Raw genomic sequence first — 18,745 nt, forward strand, 5'->3', positions numbered from 1 at the left:
GAGAATAAAAGACATAATCTGTTCCTGCTTTGATGCTGTTACAGAGCTGCCTCTTCAGGGAGCAGCAACCAGCTTAAAGCTTTTCCCTTTGAAAAGCTGACTCACCACGACTGCAGCCTTCAGAATTTTACAAAGGCCCCATAGCAGGGCTGTTTGCATTTTGGAGTCAATGGGCTTTGTGATATTTTCTCCTCTTTCCCCCTCTGCCTGCTGGGCAGGACTAAACAGGGTTCCTCTGGGGAAGTGCTTGTCCTGGTTACTGGGAGCTGGGCTGTCAGAAGCAGAGCCCTTCCACCAGGGCAAAACTGGAAAGAGCAGGAGTGGCCAAGGAGCAGATCCCAGTAACTCGATTTACACCTGAGTAATTTCACTGACTGCAGTGAAACTGCTGCTGATTCATACCAAGGGAAGAAGTAGGCCAAGCACAAAGCTCCAGCTGAAGCCAAAGAGAGCTGTTGCATAAGGAATTTTACAGGATGCCTTTTGTGTCTTGTCTCTGAAAAAAGGGAGACAGAAGGAAAGTGCTTCAGGCCATCCCCTGGCTTCAAACCCTGTGCATATGCTAATCTGGAGCATCACAAGTTTATAAATGTGGAAGGTGCTTTTGAGGATGAGCTCTGATGTGCACTCTCCCCACAAATGGAACATGACAGGGAAGAACCTACAGGATGTTAAAGCCCCAGCTTGCTCCTTTGTCATTTCCCTGCCCATAGGTTACATATTGAAGAACAAGTTGACCCCTTTCTATCAGACAGAAGCCTTTCTATCAGCCTTGCTCTTCTCAGTAGCCCTTTCACAAACTCCTGATTCATAATCTCCAGATCTGTAGGACTACAGCATCTTGGCTCTAGAAGTTTTCAGGTAACCCTTCCCTTGTTTTTCCTTTTTATTTAAAAGCCATGTTTTCCCTATGCATTGTTGAAGGAGGTCCAGTGCCAGCACAGGAAACAAAGTGCTTTGGCAACTGAGTAGCTACAAAAGGCACAGAAAGTGGAGAAATTTCTCCCCAGTGCCCAAACAATCTATTTAACTTTTAATCAAAGGGTCAGAATGAGCAGGATGTTCATTCTCCAAACAAATTAATAAGCTCTCCAGGTGAATTTTCAAAATTGGACTGCTTGAAAAGCTGCTGTTTTCTTTGCTCTGTGATTTTGATTTGTACAGTTTGTACCCTGTGTACTACAGCCCTCACCAGCACTTTACAAATTCCCTCTCCCAAGTTACTGTACCTTGACGTAGGCAACAATTTTGAGGGAGATAGTTGCAAGATAGAGGGAGTTCATTGCAAAATCCATCAGATTCCACCAGTCATGTACATACTCATTGAATCCACCATCCCACATTTCCTTGATTTCTCCCCAGATGAAACCTGGAAAGAAAGGGAGTTCATTGTCATGACAAGGCATTATTTGCCATTAAAGCTCTGTGTGTATATATATGATGTAATACCAGACAATTTGACATTAACAGCTTGGAAAAAACACCTCATCCCTCCTGCCTTCTACAAAGTACAATGCTGCTGATTATATTTTACTAGTCTGTGGGGAATGTAGACTAGAGAGAGCTGAAAAAGACCTTGGTTTCCTACCCAGGGCTCCAGATATGCACATGAGGAGACTGACTGAAACACATGTTATTTATAACCAGTGTGAGTGAATTGGCTCTGCTGAAATTTGTTCTACGTGAATAAACTCTTTAAGCAGCTGTATTTGGTAGAGTTTCTAATAGATTGTCTGCTCTTGCAGACACTAGAAGCAATTCACTGCTCTGTTGGACAGCACTGATTTTCCCTGACTTTCTCTAGCAACACCAGAACCAGCTTCTGCGTGCCAGCACAGCTCCTCCCTGACCTGGAAATACCACACCAAAGAAGGAAGAAGCAGATCCATTCTCTGTGCTCAGCCACTGAATTTATGCATCTTGCTCTGCAAAAAGCCCACAGGGGATTATTTGTGAGGAAAGGTAAAACTCATCATGAAACAGGGCACTGCAGCCTGGCACCACATCCCTCGGCAGTGACTCACCTCATGTCAGATATGGCTGTGGGCTTTGTGAGGTGAGCGTTTGTTCCCAAGGATACGGCCAGAGTCCATCATCTCAACTCTGAAATGCCTTCTGGTGATAATTTTTGGCACTTGCTAATGCTCACTACACCTCCTTGCAGCTGAAAAGGGTGAGGGACAGTTTCTGAAGTTCATCACCAGACTGCTAAATTCACCTGACACAGTTCTGATTATAAGTAACTTCTATTTTCTTTATTGTAGAACTGTTTGTGTATTTTTGAAAGCCTAAGTCCCATTAAAAAGCAAACAGCAGCTAAGCTCCTTCATCCCCTAGGTGCTTCTGAAAATGTCTTTAAAACCCCAGGTATTTTGGATTACCCAGTTTACGTTATCCTTGAATGAAAACCTGAAACGTGCGTGAAAAGGAAACAAAACAAACCAAAACAAGGTACACCTCCAGGTGCATTACCAACATAACTACCCAACTACTGCTGCCCCTTCCTAACCACGGGATATTGCAGTGGTCACTGATCTGCTGCTTGCAACTCAACTTTAAGGACCTGAAGTTCAATCTGAAGAGCAGGCAAAGTTGCAATGAACTGCTGCATGCCCCCAAATATCAATCTGATCTGTTCAGCTGCCAGCCAGCAGGTCAATGGCCACGCAAGCATAATGTCAGGGCCAGTCAGGTAATCTTATTACAGCTGCCTCCACGTCTTTGCATGCACACAAACCCATAAAATAAAGTAAATCAATGGAGAGGAGCCTGTTGAAGAACTCACACACTGTATTTATAGTGAGTTATCGCTGCTGGTTACTATAGTTACAGCAATGCTGTGTGTGCCTGTTCTCTCTCCTTTTATAGTGGAAAATATTTCATAAATAATAACCTTTAATCTGGTGAAACTGTTCTAATTTCTCCATTTAATATACAGTCATACAGTATCCCTATTTATCCGAAACAAAGGAACTCAAGAACAGACAGCTGTAAGAGGTGCTTTTGAAAGGTTTTTTAAATTGGTTATCCTTCTTTCATCTGCAAATCAATTTTGCTGAAATGCCTACCATTTCCCTCAATTTTAACCACGAATTTCAAGATAAAGTGAAGATACCACCTATGCTCAGGAAAGACATTTAACCTCCTGAGCTCACTCTGAAGTTTCTACCAACACCTGCATTTCAATGCATAAATCATCATCTGATAATGAGGCTGGTGGTGGAGCTGTGCAAGGAGCACAGTGCCCTGGCTCACCATCCAAAGTGATTTGTGAACATGTTTGCAACTCTTACTTTCCTTCCTCGTTTTCCATCAGCAGTTTTAGGTTTGGCATAGGAACAGCTGGGTTTGTTCAGTACAGAGCCAGCCTGATCCAGAGCCACCACAGAAACAAGGAGCGGTGTCCTGGGGTCACCAGGAGAAGGGAGCCAGCAGGTGTGGGGAAAGCAGGAGAGCCAGAAAGGTGTGGGAACCACTGCCCATGAGCAGAGTGCCTGGTGACAGCCCAGCTCCCAGTGGTGCCACATGCTGATGGCACAGCAAGGGACGTGGGAGCCGAACCAGAGGAGAGATCAGGATCCTGATGGAGCTCACAGGTTTTCACCTGCTACTGTGCTGGAGCTCAGTTTGGAAGGGGAAATACTCCTCTCTCATCAAAAATACATCCAGCTGGCTTCTCTGCTCTTCTCCACCTCATCCCATCTCACTGCCTCACCTGAACATCCTGCCCTCAGCACAGACACCTCCTTCTCTTCCCAGCTTTGCCCAAGCCAGACTGGAGTAAGAGCCTCACATTTAACTTTCAAACAATCAACACTCCCTCCTTCTCCTGCTGATATCAGAGCACTTGATGTTGATGTGGGCAGTGATTATCAGCACAGAGTGAAGCTTATCTTCCCTTTCCTGCATTCCTTATCTGGGAGGAATAAGCTGGGCTGGTTCCTGCGCACTGCTGCCTCCGGGAGCAGGTCAGGGAGCAGGGAGAGCAGAGCCAGGCTCTGGGCACTGCCTGTGCCCTGTACCAGCCAGCAGGACTGAGCCAGCAGCAGCAGTGACACCGTGTGTGACCCAGGAGCTCATTCCCAACCCGCTCCTCGCACCGAGCGTGGGGGGAGCAGGGAGGGAGCCGCGTCTGCCGCGGTTTACTCAGGTCATGTCTAAAGGCACATCAGATGGCACAGAAGAGCAGAGCAGCCCTGGGCCAACAGGATCTGTCGTTCCAGAAGGAGCCCAGCTGTTCTGTGCAGTTTCTGGAGCTGGCTGCCAAATCTCTTCACATGCTGGGCTCAGGGATGAGTCCCCACGCAGTTGCCATGGGTGCGAGTCAGGCCGGGTTGCTCAGCGTTGCCGGGTGTGGGATTTACAGGATTCACCTACAACCGAGGGCAGGATGGGGTGTGGGATTTACCTAGAACCCAGGGCAGGATGGGGTGTGGGATTCACCTAGAACCCAGGGCAGGATGGGGTGTGGGATTTACCTAGAACCCAGGGCAGGATGGGAGTGGGATTTACCTAGAACCCAGGGCAGGATGGGAGTGGGATTTACCTAGAACCCAGGGCAGGATGGGGTGTGGGATTCACCTAGAACCCAGGGCAGGATGGGGTGTGGGATTTACCTAGAACCCAGGGCAGGATGGGAGTGGGATTTACCTAGAACCCAGGGCAGGATGGGAGTGGGATTTACCTAGAACCCATGGCAGGATCATCCACTCCACAATGGTGGGAGGTGGCCCCTGCATGTGGAGGTCGGTCCTGACGATGTGCTGCGACGCCAGCAGGAGCATGAACAGGAAGGTCAGGTAAGAGCCAGTGTGGCAGATAAACTTGATAAATGGCTTTTTAATGAACAGTCCCAGCCTGCTCTTGGGTGCAATCAGGTACGCCACAGATAGCACAGGGAAAAGCAGTCCAATGGTGATGCAGGTCAAGAGTTTCACTGCCCAGTGTTTCCGCCTCCATCCTGGAAAGCCGTCGTACCAGAGTGTTGCTAGTAGCTGCTGGCAGTTCGGCTGAGCAACAAACTGGGGAGGAAAAAAGAAAGAAGGATTATTACTGACTGGTACTCCACGTGCACTCCCCCTCACATATGTGTTAGAGCCCACACAGACCCTCAGATTATGTTTGGGGGCCGGCTATGGGCTGGAAAAGCATATTTTGGAGATAAAGGGGAAAAAAGGAGGGAGACTTCACTCTTCTTTTTCCTATGTAGGATTTAGGATTCCTTCTCATGGAAGAAATTTTTTTCTATTTGCAGCATCCCTGTGTGGATCAGCCACTCACCACACACACAGCCTCGTGCAAAAGCAGCACCACGAAAATTACTACGAGCTGTTTCTCTCCCCATGTGTTGGAGCACGTTTCTGTTCAGAATGTTTCAGGTTTCAAGCGCCTCGAAGGAGTCACTGTCAGCATCCTTAAAAAGTGACTAAAAGATGAGACAGGAGGGAAAAGGTGCAAAGCTCTGAGAGTGTGTGTGAGAGGGAGAGCATCTCCCAGAGTGTGTGGGGTGCTGCAATATGTGTGTGTGGGCAGGGCTGGCATGAGACAGCAAACAGCAGCATGAGGTGTGGCCAGGTGACATCTGGTGGGAAGCAGAGCAGCACATTTGGAACCCTGCCTCTCGCTGTTCAGGAAGAGAGCAGCTGTAAAATGTAAGGGATTAAGCAGAGGCCAAAAGGAACCTTTGATCACAGCAGCAGAAGTGACATTTGACAGTTCACTTTCACTCTGTAAAAAATAGCATTGTGATGGTGATTTACGGCATCTCACCCTGTCCACACCACACAGGCTCAGGTTCCAGCTCCTCCAGGCTGCTCTCATACCAAACAGCCTTTGGGATTTCAAACCAAGCCACATTATTTCTGCTCAGTGCCAGAAGACTTCATGTTGCTGATTATATCTAGACAGCCTCATGGGTTTTTTTCAAGGCTTCCCAGACCCAGAACTAACCAGAGATATCTGCAAGACCAAGACAACTCTGTTCTTCTTCAAAAATGTTTAGCCCACACCCAAATCTTTTAAATATTCGTTCACCACAAAACCTGGCCAGTACTGGAAGGACTTTTAAGCAGAGTTCTCAGAGTGCTCTAAACAAGCAGAGCACTGTCATTGCCTTGTTCAAAATGACTAAACCAAGGTCAAACAAAAGGACAAATTAGTTGCTCATCCTGATGAAGTCATTCACTTCTCTAAGTATTTTTAGATTCCGTTAATATATTTTATATGTCTTAACAGGCTGTTTATATCAGAATCACACCATTCTTGGACTGGGTAGTTCAAATATATTCGATGACCCAAAATAAGATCTCCAAGAGAACTACTGGTATTTATGAAGCTGCATCTTTATGTATTATTACAACAAAAAGCTCCTGATGATTTCTGCATCAGCACATAACTGATGACATGCTGCTCCAGAGAGCTTGGGAAAAGAATATCAGAAGAGGCTGTGATCTGGAATCAACCAGCACATGCAGGCAGCTGAAAATGGGCAATAGCTCAGGGGGTGATGGTCTCCAGAAAAAGCCAAGACCTGTTGCTTGTAACAATGAGGAAATATTATTGTAAAATTCCATATCTGGGGACAGTGATCATAAAATCACAGAATCGTGGAATGGTTTGGGTTGGGAGGAACCTTAAAGCTCATCCCCTTCCAACCCCCTGCCATGGGCAGGGATGCCTTCCACTATCCCAGGGTGCTCCAAGCCCCATCCAACCTGGCCTTGGACACTTCCAGGGATCCAGGGGCAGCCACAGCTTCTCTGGGCAGGTGAGAGAAACAATTCCACAGAAACTGAAAAACTGCCAAGCACTGATTGGTGTTTGGCTGTGTTTTAACTCTGATTTCAGAAGGGTCAGCGCTTTGCGTTTAACACCTGGAAGAAACAGAAGGTTACACTGCTCTGTTTTCTCAAGATCCCAATCAGGAGCTGTTACTGGATGTGTTCTGCAGTGACTCACAGGGCAAGGGATGCTGCTGCTTCTCTGAGATGAGGCACAACTTTTTCTTTTTTTTGAATTTTTTTTTTTTTTGAGGGAGAAAATGTTATAAACACATTTTCTCTTTATCACATATGATAGAAAGCTCTAAGGGGAGAATAAAACTGTTTTTCCCTTGAGTCAAAGTCAAAGTCATTTGAGAAATCAAATGACTATATGTTCCTCTGGTTGCTGTGCAACTTGCAAGCATCTTAAAAGTGCCTCTTCTCTGCCTAATAGCTCATTTCTAAAATCTGCTTTCTCAGTTGTATCTGATGTTAGTTCTTCAAATGGAGACAAATTCACACATCATGAAAGAGCAGCTTTAAAGAGCAGATTGGCAAAAGGGAATGGAAATGGAAAAAGCCATTAAATTTTCCAATCAAGCTGGTCGCAACCTCAATGAAAATTGCCCAAGGGAAGTTTAAGAACACCACACAAAGAGACTCCCTAATGTCATAAACCACCAATGCTGTGTTTATTAAAGGTGAGGTCAAGCACTTACCAAAGTAGACTTTTACTAACTTATTAATCACAGATTTAAAATCAGTAAGCACTGATGCTTTTATCTCCAGTAGTGCAGTTGGCTGAAAAACAAAATTTCCAGTGTGCAGAAACGCTGGAATTCTAAATTATAATGAAGAAGCCAACCAAGCCACTTTTGTGCTGCCTAAAGAATTTATTGTTTTTTGGTGACTTTGCTTCTAGGTGCTGCTAACTAAACGAAACCACCAAATTCATTGACTAGACTAAACCATTGAATGCTCAACTTATTACAGATTGTCTAGGAGTCATGGTGGTAAATCAATGCACATAAAATACAAAAATATCTTCTTTTAGATGCGAAGTACCCTGAAAACTCTGATAATATTTTGGAATTTTTGTTATCCTCCATAATTTCAAATTTCTCCGTAAAGTAAAGGAAATTTCTACTTTACAAATAGCAGAGCAGCGGAGTGGAAAACAACTTGACATCTCCAACAGTACTTATACCAAGGCCTTTCCTCAGTGAAAGTTAATAACCCCAAATGTGTTTTTTCACATTTTTGCAAAGCCTTTCATGTGCTACAGACTGAAATGGTGCCTGTGTATATCACAGCCTTTTATCATTCCACATGAATATATCTTGTGTGACAGGATTTGGTATCAGTTAAAGTTTCTGCACAACGAAAAGCAGGGAAAAACCTGCATATTGTCCCAGTTTTGTGGATGGTCCAGAGTCAGAGGCAGATGTACTGCACCAGAAGCTCTGCTAAGGGAACATACAACTATCAAGCAGTTTCTCCAACACTTGACAAGCATTTTATCCAAGGACTGCTGCATTACAGGAGCCTCCAGTCTCTACCACAAACAGCAGCACAAGACATCACCCCACAGACAGGATGGCAAATGTTCTGACAGCTGCATTAGTGAAAGGAAATGTCACCAAGAGGTGCCATTTATGCTCATTCAGTGAATGTAGGAACTAAACATATGATGCTATGCAGGGTTTTGCTGGGGTAGAGTTAATTTTCCTCACAGCAGCTGGGTTTTGGCTCTGTGCTGGAAACAGGGCTGATAACACAGGGATGTTTGAGTTATCTCTGAGCAGGGATTACACACAGCCAGGGCCTTTCCTGCTCCTCACCCTCACCCGTGAGGAGGTTGGGGGGCACAAGGAGCTGGGGGGGACACAGCCAGGACAGCTGAGCCCAGCTGAGCCCAGGGATATCCCAGACCATACAGCAGCACCCTCAGCACATGAAGCTGGGGAGAAGGAGGATGTGGGGGATGTTTGTCTTCCCAAGTCAGTGTGAGACCTGATGGAGCCCTGGGGATGGCTGAGCTCCTGCCTGCACATGGGAAGTGGTGAATGAATTCCTTGTTTTGCTTTGCTTGCACACATGGCCTTTGCTGCACCTGTTTAAACTGTCTTTATCTCAACCCACAAGTTTTCTCACTTTTCTCTCCCAGTTCTCTCCCTCATCCCACTGGCAGGAGTGGGCGAGTGGCTCCTGGGGCTGAGTTGCTGGCTGGGGTTAAATCACCACACAAGCACTGAAGCCTGTGGTTGTACAAAACATTGTCCAGGGTGGTCCCCACCTGCAGATGCATTTCTGGAGAAGCTAATCCCAAAAACAATCTCTTTGTCCATTACCTGTTGAGCAGAACCTGTCCCTAGCTGAAGATAACAGTTCACTGAATGGTTGGGAGATAAGATGCAACTCAGAGTCCCTCCATGTGAGCACAACACCCCTGTGTTACCTGTGAGCAAGGTGCTCAGTCCCCTGCCTTTTGAAAATGGGGATAAATACTTTGCCTTTCCAAGAAATGAGATCAGCAACTCCAGTCATGTTTGGGAAGCACTCTAGAGATTACTGCAGTACAAAGTCTTTTATGTTCTCTTTTTCTTCTCTCAGCCTTGCCAGGGTCTTTGTGTAACATTTGGCTTGCCAGTGGATTGTGCTATTAGAGAATTTCGTTTTCAGTGTTCATCATGCTCATTGCCACCTAATCCTGTACCAAGGGGAAAATTTTTAAGAGGAAAAAAGCAGCTGCTGGATGGAGTGTCTCTTCCTTAATAACTAATCTTTACTGATATTTTTTAAGTCACCTAAATTCCACTTCTTGGGAATTAAATGCTTTCTGCATGCTGTCAAACACAGAAATTATGTTTCACCCCCCTCCCCTCATCTATGGGGAAATCCCTGATCTCTTGCAGTCATAAGTAATTTAGGATCAGACACAGATGGGCTGAGATGTGAATGCCTCAGGGAGCAACTGAAATAGCTCCCTGATAGACATCACAGGGGCTGAGCACAGCATCCCTCTGCCTTTATTCTGATTATCGTGACTGCCAACAGCCTCTTGTTTGGAGTTTGCTGGAGTTCTTGTCTGTACTCTTGCTGTGGATGGCGAGGGCGAATGCTCTTCATAGATGAATAACCACTAATTTGGAACTGCAGAGCTCTGTCTTAATAAGCAGGACTGAGTTCTTCTATCAGTCAGCTCCAGCAGCTCACAGGGAGGTCACCACTGAGAGCCAAACACGGCATGGGAGCCATGAAATTACCTTTAGTTCCCATGTGACACTCGTTTCAATAGGTCAGACCTCACCAACATCACTGTACCCCAGAGCATCTCAAATGTGCAAGGCTACTGGATAATACTGTCTGCTGTTGCCCTCTACAACTGAAGCTATTTTGGCTCTGGAAAGGCAGATTTTCTCAGGAACACAGCTAGATTTTGCAGCCTGTGTGCAGAGTCTGATGCAGCAGCATAACTATACATTTTAGAGAGGTCTGCAAAGAACGTAGATTTCCTGTGAATCCCTGTCTCCCACGAAAAGGAGAAATGCCATTGCCATTCTCCACTCAAGCAGCACCACACACTTCCAGGGCCACACAAACCCCTCTGCCTCCATTTTTACCAAGATCCTCTGAGGAAGAACGGAAATTCAGGTGGTTGCATCAGGCTGATTGCTCTTAAGGGAAATTCCAGTGGGCAACAGTCAAAGTGCCTCATTTCAAAATTAGCCCAAGACAGGAGAGAAACTCTGTGTGGCCTAATTTGATGCCTGCTGCAGAGAGCCAGTGAGCCCTGTGAGACCATATATTCCTGATAAGAAATGCCAGCCTCCTCAAGTTTGCAGTGTTGCAAACAGCAAGATGAACAAGAAAACCCTCTTTTGTAGCACATTTCTTTTTAAAGTTCAACCCTGTTAATGACTGCAAAGTTATTTACATTCTGCTGCCGAAGTGTGAGCTGCAGAGGGTAAACACCTAATGGCTGTTCATCCTGTTAATTAAGTACTTTCTCCAAGAGGGGGAAAAAAATAGGGAGAAATGTGACAAAGTAGTTGGAGGGGGAGCTGTACAACATGGGGGAAAGGGACTACACAACTCAACATTCCTCATCAGACACTTCCAAGAGATAATAGTTTTTTGCAGGATGAATATCCTATCCAAAAACACAGCTGCTGCTCACATGCCTGTGAGTAGCAGCAGTGAAGCACTGATGAAAATCCAAATGCCAGCATTCCTGCCATCAAGGAGATCACACGGCTGAGCTGGACGAGCCCTTCAAGAAAACCAGGTGCTACCCAAATTGCTCAAACCCTCAGCTGGTGAATAAAACAAACTCCAGATCCTCCACAGATGAACATATGGCCTCAAATTAAGATGGGAATTTAGTTTCATCTGTTCTTAAAATATTTTGAATTATGATGACACATGAATCTTAACTAAAGGTCTCCTATCCATAATAGATCTCTCTGGTGGTAGCAGATATGAACTCAGCTTAAGTGGTAGCAATTGGAAATTCAGCAGTGAGGTGAATGCTGGCAAAAGGAAAGAGTGAATAACCTCTAAAAGCCTGCCACTGTTCCATCAAAATTCATGGGTTTAACACCTTCCAGTTGGATTGGCTTAAATATTTAAATTAAAAGGTCCCATATATCCTAGGACAAAGACAGACGCTTGCAAATCCTGGATACCTCCCCATGGAAAAAGCAATTATAAAGTCTTTAAGCTTGAAATTAAATCCATCTCTACCCAGAGTGCTTCAGCGTGTGTTTAGCTGTAGGTTTGTGTTTACGGCTTGTGTCAGCAGGATTTAGGTGCATTAAATTCTGCACTGAATCAAGGCAAGGGGCTGAACTCTGCTCCTGGAGCAGACTCCCCACCAGAACAGGTTCCTCTGGGTCAGACCCCGAGCAAGAGCCCAACAGAACCACAACTTTTCAGTATTTATTCCAGCAGACAGCTGACTGCAGTTGATAAATAAATTCCTGAGGGATGTATCCCAGCAAACATCCCAGGATACAGCTCTCTTACAAAGATGCAGGAGGTCTGGGCTGGGTTTCCAAAGGCAGAGTGCTGCAGAACGAGCAAGTGCTGAGTGTGAGCAATACACCCCACCATGAGTTAATTCCCTACACACACCTGGGTCCCAAGAGCTGAGCAGGGGATATCAGACACAGAAGCACTGGAAAAACATTAAAAACCATTTAGAGACAAATCTACCAACATCTCCTAAGTCTCCTTTCAGGCAGCACTTTAGGAGTTACAGATTTTGGAAACGAATACTGGGAGCTCTCAGGGGCTTTAGCAGAAGTGGGGAAGGTATTGACTTTTAAGTAAAAGGCTGGGCTCATTCTCTCTGGTGAATTACTAACATTTACATTAAATAAATGATAAGTAAAGCAAGCATGAAAAGTTTAAAAGCCATTCAGGAGTATTTTTAAATACCTACTTTACCCGATTAGTGTTAATAAAAAGTTCCAAAATTCTTTTTCTTTGCTTCCTTTCTGACCTGAGACGCATTTACGCTGAAACTGTGTAATTCTGGTTTCCTTTTTCTTTCTGCCTTACCTTCTCCTGAATGAGTAAATTTACTCCAATATCCACAAAAGAGCAGATTAGCACACTACAAACACTTCTCACCTCCGTGGGAATGTCCAAAGCCCACCTCTGCTCCTGGGCTGTATCACCCTGGCAGAACACACGCTTTGCTGAAGGAAGTTTACTCAGCCCGCTGGGGTTTGGAGAGAATAAGAACAAAAACTGCATTCACAGCTTTTAAATGTCAGTCTGCACAAGAGCTCAGTTTGGGGGGTGTCATGACAAACCCATCTATTCATCTCACTTCTCCCAGAGCCACCTGTGAGGTGGTGACTGTTCTCAGTCACCTCATCCAGATGGTGAAGGACCTGATCTACACATGAGGTGTGAGGAGGGTGGAATCTCAGCTCTCTTCTGAGTGGAGCTTCATAACTCACTTCTCTAAGGCACAGGAGTGAAGTTGAAATTCCCAGAAATCAGATAAATAACAATGATCATTTCTATATCCAAAGGAGAGAATCCATACCCCCAGTTTCCCCCCGGAGTTTATTACTTCAGGGTGTCATTCAAAGTAAGAAATAACGTGATTTACTCTTCTCCACTGACATAAAGCTGACTCCAAACACACTTCAGACCTTCAGATATGGGAACACTGAACACTTGGCTGTTACAATACACAAGGCATCACTTCTCCTCTCCAGTTCCTGTTGTCTATAGAAAGCCCATCAATCACGTCCTGTACTTTGGCTTTGGCTTCCCAAGCCTCTTCCCTGGCTGGCAAGAAGACTGATGGCAAACATGAAGTTAAGGGAACTGTCAAACTCACTAAATCATCCTTGAATGCTGTTAAAACAGTGGCAACCTCTTTAGCTTTCAACATATATCCTGTCTTCGTCCAGGAGATCATTAAGTAAGAGGCACAAGGCACCAAAAATGACTTAAAGAATGATCCTGGCATTTTCTGCCCGCTACACATCACCATAACGCAATCCAAGTCCTTGTCCTTGACCTACATACCAGTCTTAGGGCGCTTTTTCAAATTTGTGCATTACAAGATTAGTCAGAGATGATTTTGCTGTCAAAAGACAGTGTTCTGCAGTTCTGTTCCGTGACAGCTGCAATATGTGGCTAACCTTCATCAAGGGAGAACATTTCGGCGTTACGTGAACGATGTACCAAATAACGCTGTTCCCTCAAATAAACATTCCAGTCCACTTTGTCAAACCGGTGAACCATCAGCCCTCAGAATATTATTTCTTCTTCCAAGTTTGGAGAGGAGTTAAGATTTAAGTGCCACTTGTCCTAATTTTTGTAACACGATGATGCAGCTGTACAGGTTAAATTTCCGTGACAATTTCCCGAACTGAACAAATAGATCTGGCAACTGCACAAGCCTGTAGAGGAGGGCTCTGAGTCATGCACCACCAGTGATCAGCAGGGATGGCTCTTTTAAGGGTGCAAACACAGATAAATCTCCCCACCTGCCAACCCAAATTCCATCCTCTGAGGCTGCTGATAACAGCTCAGTTAGTGCCACGCTCACAGAAGATTTTCTAAGGTGGTCAGCTGCTGCTGGGATGGAGTTTGAGACAAAACAGCTTCATTTAGCACAGGCCACTGCTCACACACCAGATGGGAATGTTGCTGCAGACAACAACGAACAAATGAAAGGATGGCGGTTGGAAAAGGGAAGGTCACATCTGGACACTCACTGCTTTTGAAATCCCTAAACTTACGTTCAGGTTTGTGGCACAGGAGGTGAGGCCATCCTCACCATGGAACACACTAAGAAATACGGACGTTCCAGTTCCCTAGAAACCAAGGAAAGCTTCCACGAGGAGCAGCTCTGCTTCCCTCAGCTAGTCCTAATAAAGACCTTTTCACGACTTGCTGATTTCCTTCAAGAAATCTGGAAGTAAAAGCCTCTTTATTACTCTTCTGAGCTGTGCAGGGTCAAGCAAGACTTTCCATTGTGCCTTTAAAGAGCACAATACAATATTCAGCCCGGTATCATTATTCCTCCAGGCAGTATGGCAAGAAAACAGACAAACCCACAGGAGAATAACTTAGCTTTGCCTGCGAGCAAAGAAAGATCTGTGGCCATCCATCAAGATACCTGAATGGCTTTCAAAACGGGTAAACAAGGCGCAGGCGACGAGCTTTGATTTTCACCGACCTCGCACTTCATTTTTCATGCTTCTCTGATATTTTTATAAGCTCTTTTTATACACTAAGTGAAGTGCCCTTAGAAATTTCCCAGGTTTATGCATGCTCCCTGGAGAGGGATGCTGTGCTCCTGACTGCAGCCACACAGTTGACAAGAGTCAAGACACAGCGGAAAAATATGCGGCATGGCAGGAATGATTATTCATTCACTCCAGAACTGCATCTCAGGAGGTGCTTGTCTATGTAAATGTCCTGGAAAAAAAAAAAAGGAAAAAAAAAGGACTGAAACTGTTGAAGCTTCATCCTGAAGAAAAAAACGGCAAAGAGCACTGTTTTTAAATCAGAAAAGCAAACAATTCTGCTTCTGTCCTCTCCTGCCATTTGATTAGAGCACGGTGAGGAAGAGAGATGGAGGTTAAGGGTTTCTGAGAGGGAATTTCTCTGTGCACTCCTTTGATCTAATTCTGTGGAAGTGCTAAGCAATAGAGTCATAGATAAAATAATGGGGTTTTGCTGAGCACCTTGCATTGTGTAGACCTTCTTACAGACACATAAACTAAAACTGCACAGCTATTTGCCAGCACCAGAAAAACACATTAGAACCCCCACTACTGTGATGTTTCACTTCATTTTGGAGATGTGAACAACCTGTGATGGCAAGCGGGAAAGCAGGAATAAGCGGAATGTGTCTTGCTATCCTTGTGGCTCAGCAGAATGTTAAATACGAGGAGAAATCTGCCCTTTTCGACTTCATTCAGTGCTATGCTGTGGTTGTTTTACATTACTGGCAAAGCAAAAAAAAACTTAAAGGGACATAAAAATTCTCTCTGCGTGCTGCCCCTGCTCTGATTCCCTAATCCCGCCATACACCCTGTACACACAACTGTGCTTTACGAGACTGGCAAGATCCTAAGAGATGACTTTTCCCCATCTTTTCTTAGAAATGCAAACAAATTAACAAATGCAGAGCTAATGTGGTGCCAGGAGAGCACAGCGAAGACTGATCCTCAACAGCTGAGCTGTGCCTTTTCCTATTAGGCCCTCAGCACCCTTTCTCCTTCCAAAATTAGTCATGAATAAAAGAACTAGAAGAGTAATAACATGAAGACAAATGCCACATACTACAGAGCATTTATGAAAAGCCTGCTGGTCTCTTAGACCTTAATTACTGTGATCCTTGGAAAATAATTTCTTTAACAGAGGACTGAGAGAACTGATGTGTCCGTGCTGGGTCTAACTCATCATGTTCCACAGTGTACTAGTGCTGTCCTCATTTTTCCCTAGTATTTTGTGACTGCCATGCAAACAGGGCTCACAGCTATTAAGTCCTTCCCACCTTCTGGAGAAAGTTGAAACTGAGGACAACCATTCTACACTTCAGATGAGAAGGGAGAGGGAGCTTAAGAACATCTCACAGCATGTTTTTACCATTTGCTGCCATAAAATATACTACAAAGCTACCTAAGGGCACATTTTAATCTTTCCTGTGTAATTGATTTTTTTTTTTTTTTACCTTCTGTGTAAACAGTAATTTACCTTCTAGGATTTAGGGGCTTATTAAAAACAAACAGGAAAAGCAACAAATTCATTCTCCATTGTTTTGGCCCTCCTCCAAAGAAGAACAGTCTTCTTCCTCATGAGCAACACATTCCTCAGTTTATAAAATGCTTAGCATGTGTCATGTTTGGGAATAATAAAATCTTGTACCTCCCAAAGGGTTTTTTTGGGGAAAAAAAAACAGAATGGGAGATTTTTCCAGCCTTTGTAGAGACAAACTCCACGATCTCTTCACCCATTTCCCCTTAAGAGCTTCCCTGAAAAGAATCTTGAAGTTGACCTTATCTCCCTGATTAAGCTGAAATGGAATAATTTCATATTTGGGGGAAAAAATTCAGGTTTATTTCACTTGAAAAAAGCTTCAGGAAATTCGTCTGAAATCAGTGTGAAATTACACAGAACTAACAACTGCAGTAACAACTGACACCCCAGAAAATAACCAAAGTTCACACTGGATTCTCCTCTTAGGCTACCAGAGATTTGACTTTTATCTTTGTCAACGTTAAGATGTAAAAAGCTTCTCCATCCAACCCAATCCCATTTAACGTCGAGACATAAAAAGCTTCAGCAGAACAAGATGATCTACTTTTAAAAGTCTGCTGGTTTTCTCTGCAGAACTGTCTTTCATGAAAACCAAACTTGCTTCTGTTTTCCTTCCTGTCCCCACAAAAATCCTCTCAGTCTGATACTCTTCAGTCAGGATTGAAAAACATTTCTCAGTGTCTCCCTGGCAAATGTTCCTACTCATTTTTTCAGAAGCTGGCAAGGATGTTTGTATCTTCCTTGATGTTTTGTGTTGTGCTAATTACCATGATAAGATGGCCTAATTATCATGATAAGAAAACCCCAGCCGCCCTGCAGGATGCTTCAGGGTTTTTGTGAATAACCACGTGGGATGACAGGGTTCAGTAGCTGGTTTCCCAACCTCATTCATTCTGCCCCTGCCCACCAGTATTCCACCTGAAAACAGCACTGACTTTAGCTGGCAACGCAGAGCATATTTGCTATCATTTTTAGGCTGGAACTGTCATGAATATGTCACAAAACATGGAATTTGTCCATATGCTTGGAATTCAGTCAAATACGCCTGAAAAAAAAAAAAGATAAAAACTGTCAAGAAAGCAGGCAACGATTAAAAATTTTAAAATAAAAGAGCTTCAGGACTGTTGAGCACCACATTTCAAACACAGTGAGCTGCTTCAGACTTGCAGCTTCTGAGTGTGAACACGAGAGCAGCCACAGATTTACACCTGGATGCCACCAGTGACACAGTGGGACTGCAGTGATCTGCACACAGCAGTGCTGGGGTAACCTGGAGCTTGTGGCTGCAGAGTCTGGTCCTGCCAGGCCCGTGGAAAAACAGAAGTAGAATCTCTGCTCCTTCTCAGATTCAATGAACATTGACCTGATTACCTGCGCTGCCCTTCTCCAAAGTAACTCTTCACTACTTGTCCGTGTCCTTAAAGCACCTGTGGTGTTACCTAACCCCGTCTCAGAGCAAAAAACACAACCTGACATGACACCAGTGAGCCTTGCTGACATTTCCCTAGAGCAGCCCAGTAAGAGCAGGAAGTGGCCAAGTGCTGGATCCCAGGGAGTTTGAGGCTTTGGCTCCAGCTCATTGCATCGAGGGGCTGGCACTGGGGAGGCACAACAGCTCAAAGGGATGAAAGGAAATCTGCATCTTTCACCTCTTGGCTATCTGTACCTCGGATGCAGCCCTTCAGGGAGGTGGGATGGATCACACCATACTGGGTCAGTGTTGGATGTGGGGAAGACAGTGCAAAGAGGAGTGTGACAGGATCTTCTGCCACTCACGTGACCATCCAGACACAGAAGAATGTAATACACATTGAAATTCAGTTCCTCAACCAAGCAATCAAACTCCTCCTTCAGATAACCTGGAACATCACTGCCCAACAGCAATATATCATCTCCTAAATTCTGTCTGCGTTTGGAAAGAGAAAGGAAATCCAGAGCCAACTAATGAAACTGTTGTCAGCATTCTCCTGGGGTTCCTGGCCTTTACTGAATCAACTTATAAAACTGTGGATTTGCAGGGCTTCTGAAAGGCTCTGTGCCCTTTAGCTGAAGTAATGGCTTCCCTCTCTGGAACTACAGGCAGGATTTGGAATTTCTGGGAATTGCTTCTCGGCTCTGAAAACAGAGATGGATCAAGGACTGAGGATCAAGAGGTGCCACGGATGTGAAGAAATATTTGCACCACATGAGTATTTTCACAAAACTGCTGGTAACTTGGAGACCTGGGACTCTGGGAGTGCTCCCAACCTCTCCTGCTCTTTTAGCTGCTGTCACTTCCCTGGCTCTTTCAAGTTAATGCTGAGTGGGTGCTTGGAAGTGCTTGGTGGCTGCAGGAAGTGAATTGTGGATTGTATTATTTCCTGCACTCCATGAGAAATCCAGTGAGTCAGCCTTCAGGAGCCACACAACCCCTTCTAGCTCTGGCTTCCTGTACAAAAACAGCCACTGGGAAAAGCTTTCGGAGCTAGCAGACCTGGAAATGCCTGAAGGCTGTTCTTTGCAGGGGGATGGGTTACAATGAGATGGGATTCAAGCAGCTTTGAGACAGAAATTATTGGTGCTGTAGAAGCCACAACCCACTGCAGCAAGTCCCAGTCCTGTTGCCCTCAATTGTCATCAGATTCACACTGTCACCAAGGTGCCCTGAGCCTCCTGGTTTGTGACTAATCCATGGGCACATCAAA

The 18,745-nt window shown here is 44.9% G+C and overlaps 1 protein-coding gene across 1 annotated transcript in view; it reads right to left on the reverse strand.

The window, feature by feature from the left end:
• Nucleotides 1–18,745, reverse strand: part of TRPC5 (transient receptor potential cation channel subfamily C member 5) — a 96,676-nt gene that overhangs the window by 34,571 nt on the left and 43,360 nt on the right. The window contains exons 4-5 of the mRNA XM_032124104.1: nucleotides 4,685–5,021; nucleotides 1,230–1,369 (exon numbers count right to left, since the gene is read on the reverse strand). Of these exons, the coding sequence (XP_031979995.1) occupies nucleotides 1,230–1,369; nucleotides 4,685–5,021 (477 nt within the window). The remainder of the gene's footprint in view (nucleotides 1–1,229; nucleotides 1,370–4,684; nucleotides 5,022–18,745) is intronic.

Source organism: Corvus moneduloides, chromosome 14, assembly GCF_009650955.1.
Source record: "Corvus moneduloides isolate bCorMon1 chromosome 14, bCorMon1.pri, whole genome shotgun sequence".
NCBI lineage: Eukaryota > Metazoa > Chordata > Aves > Passeriformes > Corvidae > Corvus > Corvus moneduloides.